The 27,937-nt window shown below is 34.1% G+C and overlaps 1 protein-coding gene across 3 annotated transcripts; it reads left to right on the top strand.

Annotated features, from left to right (window-relative positions):
* The first annotated feature begins 70 nt into the window (after positions 1-70).
* On the top strand, positions 71-27,937 carry LOC118281931 (uncharacterized). Of its 3 annotated transcripts, none has more exons than XM_035602777.2 (6): positions 71-475; positions 4,514-4,616; positions 20,909-21,050; positions 21,307-21,452; positions 25,998-26,123; positions 26,246-27,937. In XM_035602777.2, the coding sequence occupies exons 2-6, from the start codon at positions 4,520-4,522 to the stop codon at positions 26,704-26,706; spliced, it is 972 nt and encodes a 323-aa protein (XP_035458670.2). In that variant the 5' UTR covers positions 71-475; positions 4,514-4,519; the 3' UTR covers positions 26,707-27,937. The 3 variants fall into 3 exon arrangements, with proteins under 3 accessions (XP_035458670.2, XP_035458678.2, XP_035458662.2); XM_035602785.2 differs by lacking the exon at positions 71-475 and adding an exon at positions 4,097-4,180; XM_035602769.2 differs by lacking the exons at positions 71-475; positions 4,514-4,616 and adding an exon at positions 20,114-20,388.

Raw genomic sequence — 27,937 nt, 5'->3', positions numbered from 1 at the left:
GAGCAGTTTAACATTCTTTCACATAGATGGCAGCAGTGGAAATATTTGACATTCCTTGGATTCCAATCGCAGTGGGCTCGGCTCAAATGTCAAACGCGACTATTTCGTCAACAGAGTCGTGGCGCGATAGTTGGATTTTATGAAATAACAACAAATACTTCTACACAGTGCGTTTGACGGACAATGGATAATAAACGATAGAAGTCAGTATATTTTTTGCGTCGTAGAAGTAACAAGCGTGTCGTGTTAATCTGACGAATGTATACAGAGTTGTTGCGATTCCAATACTTACCTATTGATTTTTGTTCTTCGCCGGTTTTGTAACATTGTCATGAAGGTTTCAGTTATATAGAACGCTATAAACTTTACAAACTTGGAACTTAACGTCGTGGTCATTGATTAAAATTATAAATATTGTGTGAAACAACATTTCCTTTGGTCTCATTGAAGAACATCGTGGGAAAATATACATTGTGTAAGTACCCACACTGTTTATTTGTTATTTATTGTTGTGTTATATTTTTGAAGTTAGAAAAATAGTGATGGTGTTTATCTACTACAGTAGCTTCATAGTGTGTGTGTGTGTGTGACCATGTGTTGACTTGTTTATGTTAGATAAATATTTATCTGTTTACGAGTATGCAGTGATCCAGAAAACAAAGTTTTACAAACTAAATTAACTAATTTAACCTGATAACTGCCTGCTCTGTAAACGAATGAAACGTAGAAAACAGGAGACTAGAATTATTACAGATGCTAATGCGAGTAAACGGCAATGATATACTTCCATCGGTTATCATCCATCATGAGTGCTCCATCACAGAGTGGCTACTTAACGCTGCTATGCTATAAGTAATGTAATGACTTGGTACCTACCGGTTTGATTTGCGAGCGCGCCATGCAAAAAATTTCGCCGCTATACGGAGCGAAGGCAACAAGGTATTCAGCGAAGCTACATGGCATGGAATCTCGCGAACATAATAGTGTGGAATGCGACCGTACGCGGCGTACAAACGCTCTATTCCCACACAAGCGCATGTAGCGGCCGTACTCTGTGATAAGAGCACGATAAACGTCGCCCGATTAGCCAATGTTGACGGTGACCCCGTATGGATTCCGTCAATTGTATTGGAACCACGCAGACTTCACGGTAGACTTTTCGAATTACTCGGGAATTTATCATAGTGTGAGTAATCGTTACGACTAAATGTGACTGTATGGACACTGTACCTATACATGTACTTAGGTATATCACATCGATTTCCCAGATAAACAACGTGATGTGTAGCATGATTTTACATGAGGGGTTTTCATAATATATGAGAAATATGTCCAGTGATAACAGCAAACTTACTGTTCGGTTAACAACATAGCTATCATTTATAAATACAGTTACTTGTATCTCATTTTGTTATCCTAATGTAACAACAGAAAATACTTGTTTAAGATAGATGAACATAGTTAAAGTAATTGAATACCTAGTTAACATTGCTAACGGTATTTTTACGCGTAATGATTCCAAACCCAAAGCAGCCGCGTTACTTTTTGGTAGCATCGACAATACACGAGGGGGTATCGGGCACCCCACAATAGTAACATCTGCCCGTATTCCGGCCCCAGCCACGTGCGTCGCGCAGCAGGGGTAGCGACCGTCGTAAAAGAATACGCCTCACCCCAAATGCGGGCCAACCGACAAAAGAATACTTAAAACTGTCCATACATAACCCTAACCCCTAGACTTAAGGTACACTTTTAAAAGATTTACGTTAAACTGAAATAGATTATTATTTTTAACATTCGGAATGTCAAGGTTCGACCACCATGTGGTTTACGTTTGAAGACTAGCAGGTGATAACAATTTAGGTTGTGTTGTAATTAACATTGTCTCCTTAGAGAAGCATTTGTCGATTTTGTTGCTATATTTATGATTTACAGTAACATGCTATGTATCAATTGTCTTTATGTAGACTAGGCATGTATTATGAAAAGTTAATTCTTGTTCCATTTGTCACACTTGTTTTACTACAATTTAATATCAGGCTACTAGGTTACAGTTACAATGGTTCATAAACATAACAAAACAAAAACATCTCGTTTTCTTAGCCATAATAAGTATTAATATTGCCTGTAACTTTATGGCTTTCTGCCCAGCGGTATTTGTTTATTTTTTTTCACTATCAAAGGTTATATTATATATTCTAGATAATAATTCTTCGCAGATGTTGTACAGCTGCAGCTGTTGTTAATGTAAACTTACATATCCATTTTTATTTCTTTATCGGTTGTATTCTGTCTGGTCACATTGTAATTAGAATTAGTCATATTCGAAAAACCTCAGGACCTAACAAACTTTATAACATACCTCATCCACTTCCATCATCACTTTCCCGCAATCGATTAATCCAATTTGTAAATAATTTTGGTTTTCCTCAAACGTTTTCTAACAACAATTATCTTCTTACCTAAATATAGTTGTTTTGATTATCAGTTTGTTTAGTTCGCTAACCAATGTAGCTATTGGACATCATTATTCACTATATCAAACCGTGACGTTATTCTTCAAACATTTCAAAATAAATTGTTATTGTCCAATTATCAGGTTCTGATTCATTTAATGTTGTAATGGTCAAAGAATTCAAGCTGGAGGCTAACATTTCACTTTAAAAATAATTATGTCCAAATAGTTTAACTTTTTAGTGGAATTTACGTGTCAAATTCCATTACAAGTTCCATGTTCCGTTGAATGAGTTCGTGACCATCTGACTATGTGTCGAATGATCTATTCGACGTGTGTATACCGACATACCAACACTGACCGTACTCGTGACTCCGCCTCCGGCCAGAAAAATTCTATTGTGGTTAATGTACCAAATTCCTCATCATTAACGTAGTCATCGCATCACTCGTCATACCAATGTTTTGTTTACCCTTCTCTTCTCCATCTCTCTACCTTATTTGAGAACAGCACCACGCTACGTTACTTTTAAATGTAATGTCATTATTTTCACATTCCAGAAACCTAACCTCCATTTAGATTCGTTAGTGGCATTTGTTTATGAAATATTTTATGTATTCGCCGCACCGGGAATGTGCATCTTCGTTTCGTTCACTTTATTGTATCTTTAGTATCATTAATTATAGTCCGTTTAATGGATCTTACAATACAGCTACTGACTGTCAGGTATTCAGTTAATTAAGCAACGACATTGTTATCTATTTGTTTTGTTTGGCATGAGCGTCACAGAAATATTTTGCATGGTATGCAGATTTAACTATGCGAATCTTGTTTATTATTAACTGTATATTTTGGTCTGTGTTGTCCAATAATACGCAATGAACATAGTTGGCCAACTCATGATTAAAATTTTTGGAATCTGGTCCAAAATGTCTGCGACTCATCGATCATTAAGCTAATTAAGAAACATTGAAGTCGCGAGCGGTCGCGAATACCTCGTTAATCTTAAAAATATGGCGCACTTCTTAACAAAAATAGAATAAAACGTGTACTCTAATGGTTCAATAATTTCTTTTATACAAAGTAATAAACGATTATAAGAGATAAATAATGCCAAGTTACTTATGATGGAGTAATTAAATAAAATAAACATAATTAACAACAGAAGTTCAAACCATATGGATATTGTAGCTTCTATGAAAATAATAATATAATGTGCCATTAATTAAGTATACATATTGTAAAGTTAGTAACCGCATTGTCAATGTTATCTTTGGTTTACAACACACGGCTTTCATAAAAAAGAGAATACAGTGAATCCAAAAACATTGTATTATAAAATAGGTTATATTGAATCGGTTTGAACTTCATTAATCGTTCGACAGTTTGAAACCGAAAGATGTGGGCAATATGTTCCCTTATAGTCAAGAATCGCCATCTCGTAAATCGTCTTACTCGTTCCAGTGAAAATAAATCCAACAGTTGCAAGTTAATTAAAGATGAAATGCTAATATTTTGGCGTGGTGTTAGTGTCTGATCTGCGATACAGTGGTCCATTGGCTTCGTTCCCGGCGCGGTCGCGGTATGCGGCCGATTGCCACGTTTCACAACTCTTTGTTTGATCATCTGATTCCTCCCTCTTATTTACGTGGTGTTCGTACGACTCGGCGCACGTCTGTCCACCGTCTAGCCGTTTACGTGCCGTGAGGAATTTCCGCCGCTTTGGTATTCGCATGCCTTTATGACTTTTAGTCTGCGATATTTAATTCCAAACCAAACAGCTTCGCGCTGCCAGACATGAATTCCTTCAAATATTTAGACTAAATGAATAATGTCGACTACACGATTTGGAACCAAAATATCTTTGGGTGATATTGGGCTGTCATTTGTTATGATAACGTTTAATTTTGATGTAAATTGTAGCAAACATAATTGATGATCACAGTTACTGATACGCCTGCGTGTATAGTGATTGATTAGTAATATTATTTCCTCTGTTTATTTGTATGTTTTTGAGAATATGAATGTATCTTAACTATTTTATTTGTATTGTATCAGGTAAATATGGAGAAGGTGGAGTCAGCACTAGATGTACTATCGCGTGCTGCAACGATGGTGCAGCCGTGCCCTGCATACCCTGCCAGCGATTCAGACAGCTTCGGTAAATATTAACAACCACCATAATTTACTATTTATTAATGGGAGTTAAAAGTGGTCGTAGTAGTTTCTTTTATGAAATATGTACATATATCCAAACCAAAATATGTGTGTAGGTAGGTACACAATTACATTGGCCAAACTAAAATTACATATAGGTACTAAAATTACATAAAATTACGTTATAAAAATGGTAGATATTTTATTTGTACCGCAACAATAATAATTGAAGAATTATTTGCTCTTTTATCATTAAACAAAGCCCAAAAATGATAGGAATGTAATGAACGATTAATTTGGAACAACAATGCGATAGCAATTTACCGAAAATAGCTGTTGGTATAGAAAGAGCCAACAAAATGAATGTGATAAAAGTTGATAAAGCGTCCGCTGAATATCGGCTACCTATGCGCGAGATGGCACGCGGCCTTGTAGGCGGGTCGCATTCCAGATTCCACCTGACATTGTTTAATAGACGTCCAACGAGACTGTCGCGTGCTAGTCGCTCTCTTAGAAAAGGCATCTATAGCTCCCAGCGTACAATGTACACTTATCTATATTTAGAAACTTAACACAATCGCCCGTTATTATAACTCTGTTGTCCTCTGCAAAATGAATTTCTATGATCATCATTATTTTTCATTATTTGTGTCGTTCAACCCTACCAAACAGCAAACAATCGACGTTTTTTTTGTCGGAATTGTTGCTTCAAGCGGCTTCACACCGACAATCGTTTCACAAAGGATATCATTGTCTAAGTACTTATCTACTTGGACTGGTTTCGCGATGAAAGGCTTCATTGACGATTAAACCTCGCTTCCTCGATGACCGGCTGAATATGACCGTCACCGACCAATTTTTTCTTGGTAATATGCACTCAAGCGTCACATCCGGGTTCAATGTGGATACCTTATTTTGAGATTCGCACACATTGAAGTTAATCGTTATGGATTAATGATTAAGAATTAATAAGCCTTTCTCTAAGAATAACTTAACAATGGAGTTAACTCCGATGAGAAAGCAGAGCTTTCTGAGAGCCACCGCGCGAATATACCATGGCGACGAGAAACGCGTCCCGCGCAAATTTCGCCGACCCACAATCCGACGAGCCATCCGGCTTACCTTGCATCCCTCCAACAATCAACCGCATGCCAATATTAGCAATACATTTATGCAATTATAAAATAATAGTAACCTAGGTATTAATTATTATAAATTAATTAACGATATTAACTTTGAAACTTTTCGTTGAGGTGATTCTGCCTTCATGATCAATAGTCAATACATATTAGGGTAATTTATAACATTTTGGTTTGGTTCTAAAATATAAGCGTGTACGCATTAAGTCCATACTGTTAATATACGCAGACAATTAGTCTAGAGGAATTTTACAGATAAAAAATGTGTAATTTTAATTCCACTTAACGATGTAGATTTGATACGCGTACCTATCTAATCAAAATACGGTCACGCAATTTAAGTGATGTGTTCTTGTTTATTGAGTGTTTACAAACAATGGTCGGATCGCGGATAATTATGCAACGTGATGACAGCCGCGCGGGCGCACGCGGCTTGGCGCTCACTTTCGTTGGTCTGCGTGCGGAGGCGAGGAGCACGGTGCATGCGTGCGCGCCCCGGCCACCACCAGCACCAGAGAAAGCGTTCAGGAATTTGGTCGGACCATGCTCTCTACCGACCAACAAATTGGCACGGCTCATGTTTTAGGGCTGCCTCGTTAACTACGACCACGCCGAGCCCACGTTTCGCTTATGTAAAGCACAACACAAAAACGAACTCTTACATAAAATGGTTAGAATTTATCGAAGCTATGTTACGCCTATGTTATTCATTTTAGACCCAAGTCTCCATAAACCGTGAAAATAATTACGTTATCTTTGTTAACAATATCAAATAAATTCCTACCTTAGTATTCGCTAAGAAATAGTTACGTTAGTAGCATGCCCATTAAATTTTCCAGATCGAAGAGTTAACATTTTAGCACTTGGAAATATAGAGACGGCTATCAATAAATTGATCATATCAATCGCATTACTTTGTGTATGTAGTTTTACAGCTCTCTAGAAATGCAATACCTGGCATTCTATCACATGTATCAAATTGAAATAGGTTTTATTGCGAAAGATATTGGGGTGAATGTGGCATGAACGAGTATATCCGGAACGCAGAGGCGGCGTGTTACGGTTTCGAAAAGAATGCTGAATGTAGGTTGCGTTGCGGACTACAGTTACGAGCATTCTTAGGACGGTATGCAATCACTGATCACTATTGTTGTAAGTACAAATATTATTTTCGGACGTGCTAAAGTGTTACTATTTGCATGATAGCATAATAGATTAGCAAAGAACAGCAACGATGACACTGGTTAGTTCACTACTACCTGTGTACCTAAAGTACTTAAATGATACAGTCACTCACGTAAAATATGAAAGGCTTTGTAGTAAGTAAATTCCAATATCAAGTTGCTGGAAAAATGTGAATGTGAATGCGTGTTAGAGTGACACCTGAGGCGGGGTGGACACGGCACGCGCTGAAGGAATCCCGATAGCAATGAAGTCATCATGTACAGTAGAATTTCTAATGGCAACGGATTCCATTTCGTTGGCAGCGAAGCGAGAGTGCAGCTATTCCAGCTATTCGGGCCGTCTCGCATATTGTTACAATGATCTAATAGAGGTTGCTAACTAGACGCCAATGATATTTGTACAATCTTTTTATTATTACCACGCAAATCTAAATCTTATTTTCAAGCACGTTTACATGTATCTCGAAGGAATATTATTTCGAAAATATCATACATTGTTGATTTGAACGCTACTGACCCGTTTGAGTGACATTGAACGCGAATTGATATTTTATGACGCTTTGGTTGCAGACTCTTCATTGTGATAATCGTGTTGAGCGTTAACAAAAGGACGATCGTTATGACTTCAGAGATTTCTGAATGTGTATTATAACTGAAGGAGAACAATAAAACCTTTTATCTTGATTATAAGTACGATGTTCATTACAGAGAGGAACGAAGCTTATGTGAACTTTGCATCAGCCATGCACGTCTTGTATGTATTAACCAATTTAAGAGCTGCTTTAAGCGTGGTCTCTATTAAAGATTCGTTCCGCGATTCCTGCGACATGACTTGATACTCGCATCGACTCGTACTTATTAATAAGTATGGAATGTTAATAACCTTCAGGGAGTTTGATTTTTCACTTGACCTCACATAGCCATGTTATCGTGTCTTCGAATACTTGAATGTTTACGCCATAAGGAATGCACAGCTTGTGCTCGTTGTAGATAATAAAATTCTCAATAAACAGTAAGTAGACAGACACTAAACATGCATGGATTCCAGACAACGCCCGTGGTCGCTGTGATGCAATGTGCACTGTGTGACGGAACTACGTCATTTTTAACACTAAATAGACAATTTTTAAGTGCCATGAGCGATAATAAATTGTAGAAAGTTCTTTGGAATGATTAATATCTAGTGAGTTTGCCCGATTATGTGCGACGTTTATGAATTGAGACGTTTTTCTCCGCTCCATTAGGCGTTATGATAATATGTTTTTTATCCGAATTCCATTCGTATGCGTGGTTGGACGTTGTGTGAAACATTAGGCCAACATTTGAATCCACATAAGGGATCTCTATAGTTGCGATTGAATTGATCGAAGCATGTCAGGGCTACCACGTACCGATACACGAATGTACGTGGTGCTATGTCATGTTATGTAATAATAAGTTCGCCGCATACATAGCGGGGTTGGGACTACCTGCCCGACCCAACTGGACATGGCCGACTGGCCACCAGAAATTAGTATAAATATTGCGTAAGTTTCTTGCGTGTAGGGTTGATTGTTGTACCCAAATCCTAAAGGTCACTATAGAAGTACCTGATATTTACTGATATAATTGCTTAGCACGTCATTATTAGCACTTCTACAGAGATTGACTTAAATTATGTACCTGTTATAAATAACATAATATCTTTGTTATTGGGGAAAGCTTCAGAAAAGTCGTTAAAATGTAAGCTCGCCATAAAATCAGTAAGTAATGCACGTTCCAATAATTCCAGTTGTTATTTTTATATAAACGTGACCGTTAAATTTTAAATTCTCTTTACGAAACTTATATTATCTCAAAACAAACTTTGAATTTCGTATCTAAGTTGGTATTTGAAGTTTGGATAAACTTTCTTCAAATATTTGTACACATTTACTTCAAATATTAGCACAAATTTATTATTGGCACTCATAGAAATTTAAATGTATGAATTAAAAAATGTTCAACGTTATCCTGATTTTTTAAGTCCAATAATTTAAAAAGGTGATATTGTTAATTACAAAATAAACTCATCTAAATCATTTTAAAACCAAGTTTTGTTTAGACTTTTCCAATTTTCCGAATGAATTTTCATCCACTCGTTTATAAAGAAACTTCGCTTGTATTCTTTTCACAGAAACCTTGCAGGTACCAATGTAAGTGTGTAATTGCAACACAATGATTTGAACTCACGTAACAGTAATTGATGTGCAGTTAGTCTTTTTTACTCTGTACCGTACAATTAGCAGAGTTGACGTCCCATTGTTGTCGGCCAAACGACCAGTAATCGTGATAGGTATGCGAGGAACTTTATAATGCCACTGATCATTCAGGCTTCCATATAAAAATTACGACCCGCCTTGAACGGCGACATCGTTAAATTATGATTGAATTTTAATGTTAGATAACCCTGATGAAATGTATTTATCTGACGATCGTACTTAGGTCGTCTACTAAATCTAATAAAATAAAATTTTGTGTCAAATTGAGGCATATACTCGTAGTTAAGTAGTTTTCAGATTTTATTGTTTTATCTATTGTTCAGTAGCTAAGTAGCTACGTTTTTGTAAATGACGTCTAATCACGTGTAAGAATAAATTTAGATACATAAATATTATAAAAAAATCTGATCTGACAAAACTAGTTTAATAAGAAAATAGATTTTATCACAAATACATAGGAATTTTGACTATATAATCATGTGAACGCGGTATAATCAATCGACCTAGCAATCAGGAGTCGAGATCTTATTGCATTAAATAGTACGATTGTGGAGTAAGGTTATAGGTTATCTGGCATTCCACACTACACAGACCACACAGGTCAAATCACGGGCCTAAAGTATAAATTACCACACACGCATAATCTAGATTTTCGAAATAATAAAGCAAATATACAAGGTCTTTGAGGTCTATTTACATACTTAAAATAATTAACCTAATTCTTGATTAGTTGGAATATTTCGATATCATTTCAAATGCTATTCGATTATCGTTGGTGTTTTATAAGAATGCTTACCGTCGTATTTAGAGTCATTTAATGGTTAATTAACCTGGCTTAGTAACCATTATAAGGACTGGTCCTTAACTATTGTTTCCTATACAAAATCGTTACTAAAGAATAGTTTAAGTAGGTACCTAATCATTTAATGTGTCTGAGTGCGGCAGATAGATCCCATAAACTAGATTATGTCAAGTGTGATGAACTAGGCTTATAAACATGAATTAGTTAGTGTATTGTGTAGCACCAAATTAACGTTCAATTGACAAATTTTTGATTGATTTTTCATAAATAACTACAGTCCCATCTATTAAAGACCTGGGATAGATATTGGACTTAAAAAAACTGTTGCTTATGTTTTCAGTACGTACAAATTGGTTCTACTAATATAAAATTAATAAATATGTTATGTAACATAAGACATGTTTTAATTTCAGATACTGATTTTTCTATAATAAGACAGATAATAAGACCACACACTTACATTACCATGTAGGTAAAATCACTTTTGAAGTGTAAAACACTCGCTAGTGAAACTACATTTATGGGAAAAGTATTTCACAATCTGTCATCAAAATAATTTCTGCATATAAATTCATTCAAGCCTCTTATAATGATGAATTATTCAGAACCACTTGAGACGTTTCATTGAAGTTGATTTTCTCAAGTGGTATCATGAAAACATAAAGTACATCATAGCGTTTTGTACATACATACATATGTCTATTGTCTATAGATACTAGTAGTACGTTTACATCAAGAAATGCCTAGACTAACGGCCGAAATGAATAACCTGTTTTCAAGGAATTCTTTAATCACAGAAATACAATAGAACTAATATCAAACATCGAAATCATAGATTTTGGATTGAGCTCGGTTACCTATTAATATTTCTTTTGATCAACAATCGTTTGTCTGTTTAGGACATTTTAAGTTTGAGGTGGATGCAAATCGGAAGATTTTTTAATCATAGTTTTCAGTTTTACCTAATACTTAGGTATGTGTTGAAATGAAATAACATTTACTTATATCTTTCCCTAATTCCATCCCAGTTTTGAACGACGAATTCATATAATTTAGCCTTCATCATTTACGAATTAGCCGTTACTACTGCTGCTAAATTCATAGCTAGAAACATTGCCTGTAAATTTGCCAATTACTTAGTCAGTATAGAAAAGTATTGCTACAAACCTTACCTTGTTAAAAGTCTATACATTTGATATATCTGACGAAGGTCACGGGCGAAATGTCCGTTACGCAACTGAACACCGTCGAGCGTCCGTCATGCTTCGCCTGAAACCCCAGGGTGGAAACGTTAATTACTTTTGTAGGTACTTACTCATGTATTATTAAAGTAATACTGTTACTTTGTTCAATCACGTAACATTGACGACGTACCATTTTTTCACGATACAAATCTTTAATTTTTATATGACAATGTTAGATGAAAATATGACGCATAACTGAAACTCTCAATAGCTATAGGTAGAGAACTCACTCCTACCACAGCTCCTACAGCTCAAGAATTCTCTTAAGATTCAAAGAATTATTAAGACAAAGAATTATTTCTTACTTAATTTACAAGCCACAGTCAAAGGAAACTCCTTTTTTAAAAGAAGATCTTAAAAGGAAAATTATCTCCAATTTCATGTGGTCTGCCACAACTTACTTAGGACGTTTGGTACTTTTTAAAATTACCATTTGAAGGTTCCCCCTGTCATTAAAAAAATGTTTTTTTCATACATAATATTGCTAAGGCAGTTTTAATGTAGCCTTCAACTCCAATGTAATTACCATTAGATAATTCACGTTTACACACCTACCACCTTTTTGCTTGAAAACCTTCCTGCATAATTTCAAGGTTTGCTTCGCTACTGAAACTTTACATTCAGTTTTAGTAACTTACAGTTGCTAATAGAAACTTATATTTATAAATCTTAATGTTTATTTTTCTTTCGGTTACATGGCCATGATAGCCTGCAAAATTTTAATGTTTTGAAATTAAACTATTAAAATATAATTATGTTCTATTGCTAAATGTATCAAATTGTCTGACATAGGTAGGTACGACAATCTTTACATTATTTACGAGTAACAAACAGAAGGTTTATAATACTAACAATGTCACATTACGTTTTTTTTTTTAATATTTCAATAACTCTACGAATAATTGAACATGCGTAGGCAGTTTATAAATATAAAATAACTCGGTGTGTCTCTTACGGAAAAACTGACAGCGAATAAGTAATTTCATTAACATTCAAGCATTCCTTTTGCATTGCGTCAAGTACTTAGTTAGCTTTTTATTCCTGTTCCAACCTACCTGCCATGGCATATTTTCCATGATTTTATTAATATTCAATTATGGTTTCTAATGAAAAATCATGTTGTATGTTATGATTACTAGGTACTTATTGTCCAGGAATGTGAGAAGGAAAATTCTATTATTTTGTATATTGTTAAATGTTATTAATACCAAAAAGCTATAATTATTTTATATTTAACAACCATTATCTGCCTATCTAGCCTATTTCACTCCACGAATTTTACGTAAAATGAAACTTATCAGGAATATTAAGCGCTTTTGCTCTAGTCGAAAACAAACTCCAACATTTGTAATGTCCGATAGTGCCTCCATCTCGATCATCTTTTGGAAAACATTACACGTTCTGAAACATGTTTCAACTTAGTCCACAACCTGTTTACTCTACTTTCCGTATCGCCAGATGGCGCTGACCCAAAACGTGGTTCCAGTTTGAATTTTGGTCCGTAACAGAGGGCGTTACTTGTATCTAAGCAACGTACTATTGATTTTTTTAGATTGTAGAGGGTTGCTTAGACGAATATTACTATGCAAGGCTTGTTTATACAATGTCAATAACCTTTTCTAACTTATTCAGCGCTAAACCGAAAAATATTTTCCCAGAATTCAACTGTTGATGTCGGTGGGAAGCTACCAAATTACCTACGTAACATTATTTCAAACTTATACACGTTCGCACGTTCGTCCCTTGATCTCATTGTTAAATAAGTTCTTGAAACTACATCGCTTGCTAACCGATTCAAATCTTCATTCTCGTGTATATCTAAAAACGTGCGCATTAATTATCCACTTAAAAACCCGCGAATTCTTTAAATGCAGCAATCCGAAACAAATGCAGGGAGTCACGATTTGAATTCAATTAGTATCGTGTGTAGTTGTGTACACGTAATAGGTTATCAAAAGGCGCAAAGTAACACAATGATAGAAGTTTTGTGGTGTCGATTTTTAATTAAAGTTATTTAATGTTTGTACCTACAGATTACATAACAGAATAATTATGTATATTAGTTACTTTATTATAATAAAACATTAATTATAATTAATAATGCCAACAGAAATAACAATTTAATAACGTCAACGCTATAAATAATAATTACTTAAAACGATTTGATTCGACAATGGCAGCAATTAGTCGCAACATAAAATACTTAAATAATTTCTATTGATTTCTAGTTAGTCTAGATACCTACCTATGTATAGGTAGTACTGTAGATGGTTATAATTGCTATAACACTACCTATTGCCAATTATAATTAGTGCAACATTCAAGTTTCTTGAGGAATGCGGAATGGTAGGTGGCGCTTCCCGTACTTTCGCTCACACATCCGCCTTCCCAACAGTTGGGGGCTTAACTTCATTTGTTATGTAAACAAATCATTCGACACATCTTTACAACAGTCTTCAGACAATACGCCATGTTTTGTAAACAGTGTTTAATATTGTGTTATGTCAGCCATCGATAGACGAATCTGTTTTGACTGAACGAATTATTGGGTGCCTATTTCATGAGCTCGTCACTGCTATTGTTATATACCGATCGTATTTGTATATTATCGTTAATTTAAGGAATTCAAAACTATTGAATTATTTGGAAATTATGTCATCGAGATTTGGATGGACGTGGAAAATTCCACATTTACCTGTTTGTTTTTATAATACGCTACTGAAAATTGAAATGCGATGTTTGGATCATTTAATACGGATTACGATTGAGACGTTCTTGTGATTGTAAATTATCTAATCCCATTGTCTTTCGAAACTAATCATCATACAAAAAGATTTTGCCTACAAATGGCTATTAACCTCACCCTTACTGTTACTACGATTGTTTCATATAATTCTGAATAAATTACTTCCATAGAATACAGTTTACCATAAACTAAAAAAACGCCTGGCTTCTGTTTTATCGAATCTTCGTGTTGTAAAATGTGCCTCGGAGGTGCGCGTACGCTTCCTCGTGAAATCATTAAATTACCTACAGGTATACAATTTATACAAACACTGATCGCTCTGCCTCGAGACACGGACGCTGCTACCGACTTCATGCAAATGAAATCGAAATTTTTGAATAATATTAAATTATTGAAAAGGAAGGCTTTCCGGCTCCTGTCGACGTCGGTAGCGATTTGCTGCACGAAAACTTAATTCTAAACTACTTATCATTATTTTTATATCTGCTAATAGGTGTTTAATAAATAATATTGATATAGTAGTACTAACTTTCTAATTTTATGAAAGAATTTGAAGTCGCTGTCATAATAATTTTAACTATAACTAGCATTAAAAAATTAAACAACACGAGTCACTAAGTACCATAAATCTCGTATTTTAAACTCTTTTGTTTTATAACGATTTCAATTTAATCGAAAAAAATATTGAAACAATATTTTTCTCGTCCATTCTTAATATTCAAGTCGTAATAAATGTAATCACAAATTGCTGTGGCATGCGGAACTGACGCCTTCAACTGGTTAATAGATATACATAATTGTACTTAGGGAAGCGCAAGCGCCGGCTATGCGGAATCACTGATGTTTTCATGTAATCGGTATGCGTGATTACATGAATATGAATCCGATAACAAATTATGCAAATGTCTCACACAAGTCGAACGCCAAGTATTTTCATAGCACATACGACAGACGTAATACGTCTAGGTATTTCAAATTTGGATACATTCGCGTTTTTAATTCGGTTTCTTCAATTTATTCTGCAGTCTGATGACTGTGTTCAATTCTCTTTCTTCTTCCATTGTCGTAAATTTGACATCAGCAGGGTATTGTTTTATTTCTCTTTGTTTTAAGAATCTCGTTGGTCCGGTGGATGTAAACGCAACAGAATGAATTCGATGTCTTGGATTCAAAATCGTGAATGAGACTTTCGTTTTTGCTATTACCTGCCTATTTGACTATGGGTCGACCCTTTTAATATTAAATTAATAACATAATTTGCGAAAAGTGAATCCCTACTCAGTACACCACAGCCCTTTCAATAAAAAGACAGACACAATGCCAAGAACGTTAGTAAATTGTTATTATTTTTATAACTTGTATAATAACTCCAGTACTGTGCACTCCCCTATCGTTTGAACGTGTTCGGTAGTTATACTACAAATTAGTTTACCTTTGTATGTCATACATAGAGGGCAGACCGAGCCCCACTTTGACAACCGCTCAAATCTTAGCTGTTGCTCCCCTCTGTAATTGAATTGTGGAGGTCAGGTAGCAGTCACGGTGTATTGACTTGTGAAACCAAAACTTGACTGAGCAGTAGTTGAAATTATGTTATGAACCGAGGGTTAGTCACTTTGTATGTACTGTATGTAGGAAGCGTGAGTTTACCAAACTGACGAGCCCACTTAGTGAACCAAGTAATCTTCACAGCTGGCATTAAATCATCTCAGTGCAAAGTAGAGGCATTATTACGCGAACGTCGAGTCACTTAACCTTTGCTCAAAAGGAACCCCCGAACACTTCAAACGAATATTTATGTTCGCAGAGAATTTTACGATCTCGCAGATGTACTCCGCGTAGTCTGCGTACCCTCTCTTTTAAATGATCGATATGCGTGCAAATAAGCAGAGCCTTAAGCAGGAGCATTATACTGCGGGAGAACGGATGGGCGCCCGGGGCGCTCGCACCGCGCATGCGCTCACCGAATTACACCTCCCACCCTACCAAAATATTATCCTGTTTATATTGAAAACAACACGCAAATTGCTGCTAATTTTAACTTAATGTTTTATATCCGATTTATCGATGAAAAATTATTTGATCGCTTTCCGTTAAAGTCTTTTGGACCTTTTTCCGTTTTAGCACCCATTACCGTTATTACAGCATTAGATTTCATGGTTATTGGTAAAACCATGAGTTTAATATTTTTATATAAGAAAGTATTGCAAGTTTGCGAGGCCTGTTTGTCGTCGATACTAGTATTTGCTACAGTAAAAATAGACATGAACGTCTAGGTTGCTTTCATTGCTATTTATTTAGTGTCAAGGAGCTTCACTGCGATGTGTGGAAAGGCCAGATAAACTATTTGATATCTAGATCGGTGAAAAAAAATGACTGCCCTAAGGTGAACCAACTATCGTAAGCGTTACCTAATGTGTCTTTATTCTTTATATAATAAAAATACAAAACAGTTATAGATAGATACAGTTCGTTCCACCAACACAAGCCAGTCAGCGTGGCACAGAAATCGAATCCTGGGCAACAATGACCGACAAATGATCCGCTTCACTGGAGCCAAGTCACAATAAAATGACTTGTAAAAAAAATATAAACTTGATAATTACACCTGCTCGATAGATACTATTCTTTATGGTTTTCACAATCAGACAGAGTAGTCGAAAGTCCGTCTATGGTTGTCGTCGAAACGAAAAAAATAAAATAATTTGAGTAACTCGTATGAGTGTTTTAGGACATTCATTCTCAGTCGTTTGTCACTGAGGCATTTAAAAGGAATGTCGATCTAAATGATAATTACATTTAATCTTATCGTTATAAGTACTTATTTAAATATTAAAATTATCTTTCTTTCAAATATTACTTAATACGTGAAGGACGAATGGCGTCCTTTTTAAGCGCATTGCACAACGCACACTCATTGATAGTAGAAAATTTCGATAAATATTTTTTTAACACGTTCACTGCGTTACGGGAAATATTTGGTTGTAATTGAGTCTTGCTCTGTGCGGCAGCTAGTTGTCCTGGTTTTACTCTCCGTGCGGAGGTGATTTATTCAAGTATTCGTTCAAGTAAAAAAGAGACACCTATATTCCCGATGTGCTTACTTATAGTGTATTCAAATTTAAGAATAAAAATGTACGGGAATTATTTTGTCGTAACGCACAGAAAGGTAATTATTGTACAATAGTGCGATACGGGAACTATTTGGCCGTATCCTAAACCCCGTACCGCACTGAACGTGAGCTTCATTTAGTCATAGTGCTGTGCCTTGTCAATACGTTTTTACAGAACGCGATATCCTACTTAAAGTTCCTATTAGTCGTGATTATGCAGGATGTTATATAAAGAATTATTATCTCATTAAATTATCTCATTTCATGGTATGGCACCTACTACTCTTATTATTTTTTAAGTATTTTTTTTCTGATGATTAGATTATCAAGTAAAACAAATAAATAATTATATAAAATAAGAAGTTACTGTTTTGTTAATGTTTGTTAAAATAAGAAGTTACTGTTTTTGTTAACAATTATTACTTTTATTACAAAAAAGGCTTTGTTGATTGTGTAATACTCTAATAAAAAATAATGAATCTAAAACAAAACAACGTTTTTGTGATACCCCATCCCTAGCAATACGACTGTTGTATGCGCCACGACAAGTATTTTCCCGTAAAATCAACCATTTTTAAAACTACCTGTAACTTTTAAAATATTACTAAGAACCCCGTGCTACTGCAGCTGTGTATACACAAGGATGTTAACTATGTATTGGTACAGAAAAAAATATCTGCAGAGGAGTTTCCATGTCTCTGTGGAGGGTTGAAGTCAGGACTACATACGGGAACATAGACGTCGTAACGCACACCAGGCAATCTTGATACGGGAAGTATGTGACTTGTACAGCACTGGCAGTAAGTCTTAATCTTGCACAGCCGCAGTGAACGTGTTAAATGTGTGTTCACTTCGATTCTTTGTTATTGATTAATGAATTGTGGCTGAATTTTAATCTTAAGGCCATGACTTCTTTTAAAACTCTTTTACTTACATAATTATGCTCTTGTCGGGTGATTTTTTCGAGAATTAGGATGGTGTCTGCTCTTGTTATTTCCATTTGCCTGCATTTTTGGACTCAATATGCACAGGACAAGATGAAATGGAACATGATACCCAGAAAGATGAGGGTCTGTCTGGTCTCTTGGTGGAAGCTGTTCTTCAATTGTTTGTTTTCATAGTACTTGAAGTAGCAATTGAAGATTATCCTATTATAATCTGGTTTAAACTTCATTTCAAGTCTCCGACCATTAAAATAGATTCTATAGGTTAGCTATTTAGTGAGAAATCATTGACTGGCCAGTGATGAAGTTTGAAGATAAATGAAGTGCCATGTACCAAATCTCTATACAAATAGATACAAATTAGTTCCCCAAGATATCTTTAATCTGTTCACAGTCTATTCATTCCAATGTGATTTCTCATATTTTCCCGTTATTCATATGAATTAATGGGCGCTCTTAATAAAGATTAGAAGTAAACCTATTAATTTCATCCAACTAATCCATATAAGTTTATAAACGTCGTCCGCTGAGGTTAAACCTTGTATAAACCTTTAGTTAATGAACTCGTTTATCTAAGCTCACGGTCGTAATTATTGTCTCACTGATTTATTGATAAATATCATTTATTATATCCAGTCATAGCTACAAACTAATATCATAATTTATAATAATGTATGCCTATACTGACTTTCTTATATTATAAAAACAATAAACATCGTTTACTTTGTCGTACAACGTTGTACACATAATTTATTCAAAGAAAAAATATGTTTAGTCCAATCATCGTTTCTAATAGCCGTGTTAATTCCCTTATTAATTTACCATTTCTATTCGGCAAAATCCTCAGACATAATTAAAGCACGGCGCCAAAGTCTACCTGTCGGTGTACCTTTGCCCGCCGCTCTATTAGACAATAAAAAAGTTAATGCCTATACGGGCCTGCAGAGATGCGGCAACTTCTCACAGTACCCCACCCTTGCCCCACCCCGCGCACCTCTAACAAAAATAAAACAACCTTCCAAGGATACAACCACCGTAATTTTAAATTCAACATAACAACACGATATTGGCAAGCAAAATTCAACATTGCCACCTTGGTAACAAAGTTCAAATTCTTTACATGTCCATCTGCTTCTATACCATCTCAACTTTCAACTTAAAATAAACTTAGTTGTCTTTGAAGCACAGTTCATTATTGCTCGAAAGATGAAGAAATAAGGTTGTAGACGCAAAGGCAGGGAGAAGAGTAAAGGGGGTTCATTAATCCCCGCGCCCTGCGCGCACGCACTTTCATGAATGGACCGAACAGGTTGATGTGTTTTAACTACAGGATGATTCTAGTTTATTTAAAAATGATTTGATTTGAAGCCAACTTTATTCATCTCAACTTATCGCAAGACTAAGAGAACAAAAGAAAACATTTAAATATTTGTGTATACGAAAATATCACGTAGGGACATTTGAATGCATTTATTCATACTGACTAACGGAGATAATAAGGTCACTGATCAAAATTACAAAACAATGTTTTATGAGATATCGCGAAGTCTTCTCTGACTTCCAAATTGTGTGATATCATCATTTTCTTTGTGTTGAGATAGTGGGTACAGATGACCCTGTTTCTTCTTAATTATTTCACCTTTGCCTTTTGTAACGACCAGTGGTGATAATTGTTATCCAAATAATTTTCACACTTGAACATAAATGGTTTCCTTTCCTGTATAATTCACACCTTGTCTAATTCTTTGACGTCAAAATCGTTCTCGTTTCTTATCTTCCCAAGACTTCCATAAAGCTTTATCTGTGAGTGGGCAGTCTGCAGTAGCGTTAGCGTGTGTGCTATGTGGCCAAACAGGTCGTTCCACTAACATCCTGTGCATGGAAGGTTCGAAGGAAGCGCCGCAACGTCCGGCCGCGTGGATGTAGCGTGATGCTCTTTTTCCTTTTCGGTTTGTTTTTTGTTCATCTCATTTATTTATTCCAATGTAATCTCTTCCAGTTCATTTTTTATTCAGTCGGCCTTCAGTGTTACCTGTGCCGGGACGCCAAAGCCTTGTCTATATTATCGTCTTAGCACATTTGCTAAAGGAACATTTTGATCAAAATATCTGGTGTAGTTTTGTGTTTCTTCATAAATACAAGTGACAATTGTACGGTTCTGATTGGAATTTAGTGGACATGTGACTAGTGTCAACTGGTATCTAGTGTTGGTCTTGTGTACTGTGATGATGGAACTTCCGCACTATCTGCTTCTCTTGGCTCGGACTTCGCTGAGCAACTTGAATCTCCTTTCGATGGAGCCTCCACAGTCACCCAAGTTTAATGTGCCTCTTTGGCAGCCATGGGTTGCGTCTCCTCAAAAAGGTATCTAGCATTACAATATTATTGTTTATTTCTTTTTTATAGATATTCTTGTTTACAACTGACAACATGACAGTAATAGCACCGCTAAGATTATTTAATATCACAATATTTATTTTAAAAATGTTATGTGTTTTTTTCTTCACACTTATAACCTACCTACCAGTGTCATTTTCTAAATTATGAATAGAGGCCTGAAACCAAACACCAATTAACTTTGTAGGAAAGCTTCCAGCTAAATAAGACCTGAAATAGGACCTAATGGTTCATCGCGGTATCCAATTATTTTCTCTTAATTATGTGTGTGTTCTAAATTCCCGAGAGCATGATTTATTACTGAAAAATATCATCTATAACTTAATAAAACCCAACGGTAATTTGTTAATTTAAGTCTTCTGATAAACATTTTGACTGTGCTATTAGAATACCCAATTATTAAGACTAGTAGTTATATATCCTTTGCCTCCTCTTTTAAACTCTTCATCTTCTTAGAAAGCTGTGCTAATGAGTAATTTCTTTACAGAGACTCCAAGTACTGCTTCCAGTGGCGAGTCAGAGGGTGATCGTACCCTGTCTCCGGAGACGCCGCGAGTGCAGCCCAAGGAACTGACTGGCAAATGGCGCAGGGAGAGACGGAATACACGTCTTCCTGATTATAGACCGAGGTAAATAATTATAGAATTGCGTTTAATAACATGGTACTTAACTAATATAAATCTATAGCTAGGTGACATCGACTTATGGTTCCAAAACCTACATCCATACTATTCCGGAAGCTAATGTGCTATCCATTTCTAAAATAACGATGTGGATAATTTACTTTTGAAACAGTAGCCGATTCGAACGACATTCCATTGGACCACAAAAATAAAACAGATTGCATCTTCCGATTTAATTTCCATAAATTAAATTTGTTTCCAGGGAGAACGGTAAGATGGCGCTTCGGTCGCAGTCTTTCAACGAGCGGCGCTGCGTGGCGTCTGTTGCGCGGGCGCAGCCGCATAGTGATGGAGAATTATCGGACGAGACTGAAGAAGGACCCGCTAACTTAGCAATTAATGGAAAACGTAAGGAATATTACACATTAATAAAATAAGGACATTTTTATGAAAGTTAACAAAAGGCTAATTCAATTTAACTTGTCGGATTTTATCAGATCTCAATGGCATCAATTTCGTCAAACTTTTTTAAATTAATTTCGCCCACGCCTTCAATTACTTATGAAGATCAATTTTGATAATGTCACAATAAGGAGCTTGCCAGCCTTCGTCATCTTGGTCGACAGATGAATATTCTCCTCCAAGTACCGTCACAATCCACAGAAATTAAATGTCCTTTAATTTGTTTACCGTAATGAAAAATCTGAATCGATTCCAAAGCAATCCCATTTCGTGTCCTTCACAACGACTGTGGAAACCAAACAATAGCTTAGTTCCCCGGCCATGGAAGTTTATTTAACGAAAAATAAACTAAGAAGGAATTGCTTAGTAAGCAAACAATTTTGCTAGCTAAACAACAAAGGCGTTATACAAGAACCTTGATTGGATTTCAAACTTTAGCGAAATGTAGAACTAAGTCAAGGACACGATAGACCAGTGAGAAGCCAATATAAAACTTCTTAGTAAATCCGATTCCCTACAAATCCTAACTAATGAAATTTGTTCTACTAATCTCTTAAAAAACGGGTCTATCTACTATAAGGTTTGTTGTTGGTGTCTGATGTCCATAATATCGGTATAAAAGGGAGGTGAAATGAAGTTAGCGCGAAGCCGCGCGGACAATCTCACATAAGTACATTTACTAGATCCTTTGAAATACAGATCGTACAAAGGACAGGCGTTTCTTTAACAGATAAAGCGCCTTAACTACTTAGTCCAACCTTCTATCAAGATTTACTTTATTTTGTTCTATTATGGATGCATGTTGGAGTTCTGTTTTGATTGGTGTTCTAGCGAGTCGATGGAATCCCAAGAGATTTCTAAGTCAGGATTAGCAGAGTAAGACGAGAGCTGACTAAGAATTATGTATTCAGACTTAATTGGGCCGCCTTAGGATTATGATTTAGGGGAAGTTGTAGTTAAATAAGATAGTAATTAAGTTTTAGATTAATTTAACAAGATATAGGGACTAGGGATGTACATCTATACATATAATAAAATCGTAGAAAAGTGCTGTCTGTACATTGAAAATAAAAATAAAAAAAATAGCAGGGGTTATTGTTATGTCGATGTCGAACCCAAAAATGTAATTAACTTTTTTTTTGTCTGTTTGTCTGTTTGTCTGTTTGTCTGTTTGTCTGTTTGTCTGTTCGTCTGTGCGCGCTAATCTCAGAAACGGCTGATCCGAGTTGGATGCGGTTTTCACGAATATATTGTGGGATGCTTAAATTTACATTTAGTGTTTGTTTCATGTCAATCGGTTCATAAATAAAAAACTTATGTCAAATTAAAGAATCACGTCGAACATTCTATGCTTATACCATTAATCTCCGCAACTATTTGACGGATTTGGTTGAAATTTGGTACAGATATAGTTTAGAACCTTAGAAAGGACATAGATATATTTTTATTTCAAGGATCAAAAAATAAAATAAAAATAAAATAAAAATAAAAATAAAAATAAAAATAGAAATAAAAATAAAAATAAAAATAAAAATAAAAATAAAAATAAAAATAAAAATAAAAATAAAAATAAAAATAAAAATAAAAATAAAAATAAAAATAAAAATAAAAATAAAAATAAAAATAAAAATAAAAATAAAAATAAAAATAAAAATAAAAATAAAAATAAAAATAAAAATAAAAATAAAAATAAAAATAAAAATAAAAATAAAATAAAAATAAAATAAAAATAAAATAAAAATAAAAATAAAAATAATCTATCTATACATATAATAAAATCGTAGAAAAGTGCTGTCTGTACATTGAAAATAAAAATAAAAAAAATAGCAGGGGTTATTGTTATGTCGATGTCGAACCCAAAAATGTAATTAACTTTTTTTTTGTCTGTTTGTCTGTTTGTCTGTTTGTCTGTTTGTCTGTTTGTCTGTTTGTCTGTTTGTCTGTTCGTCTGTGCGCGCTAATCTCAGAAACGGCTGATCCGAGTTGGATGCGGTTTTCACGAATATATTGTGGGATGCTTAAATTTACATTTAGTGTTTGTTTCATGTCAATCGGTTCATAAATAAAAAACTTATGTCAAATTAAAGAATCACGTCGAACATTCTATGCTTATACCATTAATCTCCGCAACTATTTGACGGATTTGGTTGAAATTTGGTACAGATATAGTTTAGAACCTTAGAAAGGACATAGATATATTTTTATTTCAAAAATCAAAAAATAAAATAAAAATAAAATAAAAATAAAATAAAAATAGAAATAAAAATAAAAATAAAAATAAAAATAAAAATAAAAATAAAAATAAAAATAAAAATAAAAATAAAAATAAAAATAAAAATAAAAATAAAAATAAAAATAAAAATAAAAATAAAAATAAAAATAAAAATAAAAATAAAAATAAAAATAAAAATAAAAATAAAAATAAAAATAAAAATAAAAATAAAAATAAAAATAAAAATAAAAATAAAAATAAAAATAAAAATAAAAATAAAAATAAAAATAAAAATAAAAATAAAAATAAAAATAAAAATAAAAATAAAAATAAAAATAAAAATAAAATAAAAATAAAATAAAAATAAAAATAAAAATAAAAATAAAATAAAAATAAAATAAAAATAAAATAAAAATAAAATAAAAATAAAATAAAAATAAAATAAAAATAAAATAAAAATAAAAATAAAAATAAAAATAAAAATAAAATAAAAATAAAATAAAAATAAAATAAAAATAAAATAAAAAAAAATAAAATAAAATAAAATAAAAAAAAAATTATTCCGGACATACAGCGCCATCTATTGTTCAATTTCGTACTTATAGTACGGAATTGAACAATGTCGGGCTGTTCCTATACTCCGTAGATAGATGGCGTTGATCGCGCAATGGTGTAATTACAATTGTTCAGTTCATGTTATTGTTTTAATTCATTGGAAATTTGTTTTTACAAAATAGTAAAAAGCAATGAAAAATATAACATAATACAACTTTTAGTACAAAGAAAACGCTCTAACGGAGTATAGATAATTCTATGTCGATCGTTACACGACTTCGGTTCATGTTATTGTTTTAATTCATCGAAAAAAGTTAACAAATAGTAAAAAGGTATGAAAAAAATTATATCAATATAATTAAACTTTTAGTACAAAGAAAATGCCCGAACGGAGTATAAATAAATAATCCAAGTTGTCTTTATCCTCGATAGATGGCGTTGGGATCGAAATAGATTGCGCTATGGTTTTGTTACAATTATTTGGTTGGGTATCGGCCGAGCGCTTCGGTACTATTGTAGAAAATGTGTATTATCAGTCGTATGATTATTTGTCTGTAGTGGTCCTGCTGTTTCGTATATTCTAAATTGGTTTCGTTGTATTTGTCAATTAATAAGTTTATTTGTTGGGTTTTCCTGGTTTTCTGGTTAAACTTTTTAACGTAGGTTTAGTTTGATATCGATTATTAGTAGTTACTGTAGTTAGTTTTTTTAATAAAATTGTAAGTCTAATTTATAAATTAATTAGATTAGATTTAAGTCGTTTCTTTTAAATTATTTAGTTTAAGCTTGGTTATTATAGCATAAAGGATAGGTTCTGATATAATTTCTTTTTTAATTGTTATAAATTCGTAATTCGTAGCTTTCTTTAGTTTTAAGTTAGTTTTCATCTTAAGTTCGGAAAGATTATAATATTTCTTTAGTTAAAGTCCGTTTTTAAACTATTTTTTCAATGCCCTAAGTGAGTATACATCTATTAAAATCAAACGCAGAGCTCATTATGTTGATTTTTGAAGAGTTCCCTGGAATATCTTCCACATCTCATTTTTGAAGAGATTCCGCGAGATCGAGAACTCATCATCATCATCAGCCTATAGCTATGGGAACTATGTGGTTAAAACCAAAAATTTGCCGGAAGTCACTATTCCACGCGAACGAAGTCGCGGGCAAAAGCTAGTGTTTTAATATTTCTATAGTTAATTAGTTTAAAATCTAGATCAAATTGCATAGATACCAAATGATAAGCTTATTATTCATGCATTTAGGCTTGTTGCTAATCACCATGCTATGTATGGCATGAAGTGTGATTTCCGTCCTGTTGCTGTACTGATGATAAATTCATTTATCATTTTACAAATGAATTGTGATTGACTACATAGGAACTATGAATTATCATTATAAAAATGTTTGTTATCACAAGAAATTGTGAATCATAGATGCATACTTTTTCATTTGCTCATGTTTTATTAAAACTATGATTTTTCACAGTATGCTTCATAAAATATTATGGAAAATATGTAGGTAGATTACGTCAATGACGGATGCGTGAAGCCTTTATCATCACTACGTCAATTCTCAATACTTTTACTACTGTTAGTCATTTAAAATAGGTAGTAAAAAGTTAATAAAAAGTCGTAATAGTAATATTTGTACTATAATATTAATATACTATAATATTAATAAGTTTTACTATAATATCAATTAACCAATTACACTATTTGTTACAGGGGCACCTCCAGAATACCCGGTTGGAAAGCACGAGGCACCGATAGACATGCGCCTGCGATCTCGACCCGCACCGCCGCCCTACACGAGGCCGTCTGTCATCACGAAAAGCAATGACACTCCACCCGGTAAGTTCTTACATTTTCATTCAAAGATATTCTATAGAAATCAGTCTAAACTAAGAATACTTACTTGCCCATGATTTGTTGACTTTTGAAGACCAAAGCTAATTTGCCATATTTTTTACTAGGTTCAATGTCGATGTGCGACCCCGTGATCGATGAACATTTCCGGCGTTCACTGGGCGACGACTACATGAACTTATTTAAGAAGAACAACCCAGAAAGTGCACAGCCTACACCAAAACCCAACATGAAAGACCGGGCGAGCAGCCCTATACAGTTCAAAACTGAAGAGCTCCCGAAACCTGCAAAAATAATAGCAATGGAAGTCGACGACGCAAGTATGTCTGTAGACGATCACTTCGCAAAGGCGTTGGGTGACACCTGGAGGCAAATACAGACATCAAGATTAAAAGATAACGAAAAAGTACAGCCCGTGAGCAAGGGAGGCGTCGATGACCACTTCAGTAAAGCCCTCGGCGAGACGTGGAAACAAATTCAATCGTCGAAACTCAACTTAGACACAGATAACGAAAAACCTAAAGATCAAACGACGAAAATTATTTCAAGGAGCGGAGTAGTAATATAATAACGGTAGTTAAGCCGCTGGGTGGTTCGGTTTACGGCCTTGTAAAATTTACGAGGCATTTTCATGATACTAACTGGAGTATCAATAAATTCCCACTTGTTTTACATAAAGAAAGCTATTATTTTGATAATGGGTGCGAAGTGTGTGCCAGTTGTTACGGTGCCTTTACACCTGGCTGGCGGTACTTACCAAAAGATTTATTCCAATATTTCTGTTACTCGGTATGTTTAGAACGACGTCGATACACTTGGCAGTCGCCATTGTTTATCGTAAAATGTTCAAGATAACAAAATGTCAATAACACGTTGTAACGGTTAATAAAAACATTGTAAAACGTGGTCGGAGGCACCTTTATGTTTAATGAAAAATCGAAATCCATGACAATTCTGTTACCTTAGGTTTTTGGGTAATATTTTTGTATTGTTATTTAATTGTAAATGATATATAAATAGTCAATTAGTCACCAGTTACACATTGTAAGTTATTACCTCAATATGAGCGCTTTTGCACAATTCACTAATAGTTTTAAGAAATAATGTTGTAAATAATAGTCATTGTATGGTTGAGAGATAGTAAGGATATTTATGAAAGGAGATATTTCGATATGTTTGACTAACTGTGTTTCATTTCAACATTAAATGTTCCTCGTGTAAATGTGTGTATGTGCAAGTAAAACTTCGAATGTTCTGTTATGCCCATCGAAATTTTACCCACGTGAGGTGTGAGATATTGTGTCCGAGTACAGATACTTTATTTTGATATTCGATTAGAGTGTGAGTATAGAGATTAATGAGTAAGGAATGGAAATATAATGTATAAGGTTGCTGAGAAAAATTGTAACATTGTATGATTTAGTTTTTAGTTTTTGATTGTTTTGATAAATTTTTTACTTATTACGAGTAAGTTTACTGAAATATCTCATTGGAACTTGAAATAATCTCATTGTATCTCTCTTTTGTATGTTTCCTAAGTTGAATGGAGATAAATGTTGTATGTGTTACACAAAACTTAGTTTTACATTAAATAGTGTCGAATGTTATTATTTTTCTCATCAAGCTTTTTATATTTTGATAAATTGGGGCAGCTGGCTGTCTCCTATGTCCTACGACTTAGTATAATATAAATATTAAATATACTTCAGTTTGATGTATGTAAATAACGTTTTCCTATTTATGCACTTTAATTTAAGTATAATGTCGTTGAAGACGAGCAAATACACATAGCCTTTAAA

The sequence above is a fragment of the Spodoptera frugiperda genome, chromosome 20 (genome assembly GCF_023101765.2).
Source record: "Spodoptera frugiperda isolate SF20-4 chromosome 20, AGI-APGP_CSIRO_Sfru_2.0, whole genome shotgun sequence".
Classification (NCBI taxonomy): Eukaryota; Metazoa; Arthropoda; class Insecta; order Lepidoptera; family Noctuidae; genus Spodoptera; species Spodoptera frugiperda.
Note: the sequence above shows the minus strand (reverse complement) of the source record. Positions and strands in the feature narration are given on the sequence as shown.

What these genes read in the sequence shown, in the direction of transcription:
- LOC118281931 (XM_035602769.2), top strand. Translation starts at nt 20,250, where the DNA reads ATGATGGAACTTCCGCACTATCTGCTTCTCTTGGCTCGGACTTCGCTG. An exon ending in CTTAGCAATTAATGGAAAAC is followed by an intron (nt 21,453 to 25,997) that starts GTAAGGAATATT and finishes TATTTGTTACAG; the next exon opens with GGGCACCTCCAGAATACCCG. An exon ending in AAGCAATGACACTCCACCCG is followed by an intron (nt 26,124 to 26,245) that starts GTAAGTTCTTAC and finishes ATTTTTTACTAG; the next exon opens with GTTCAATGTCGATGTGCGAC.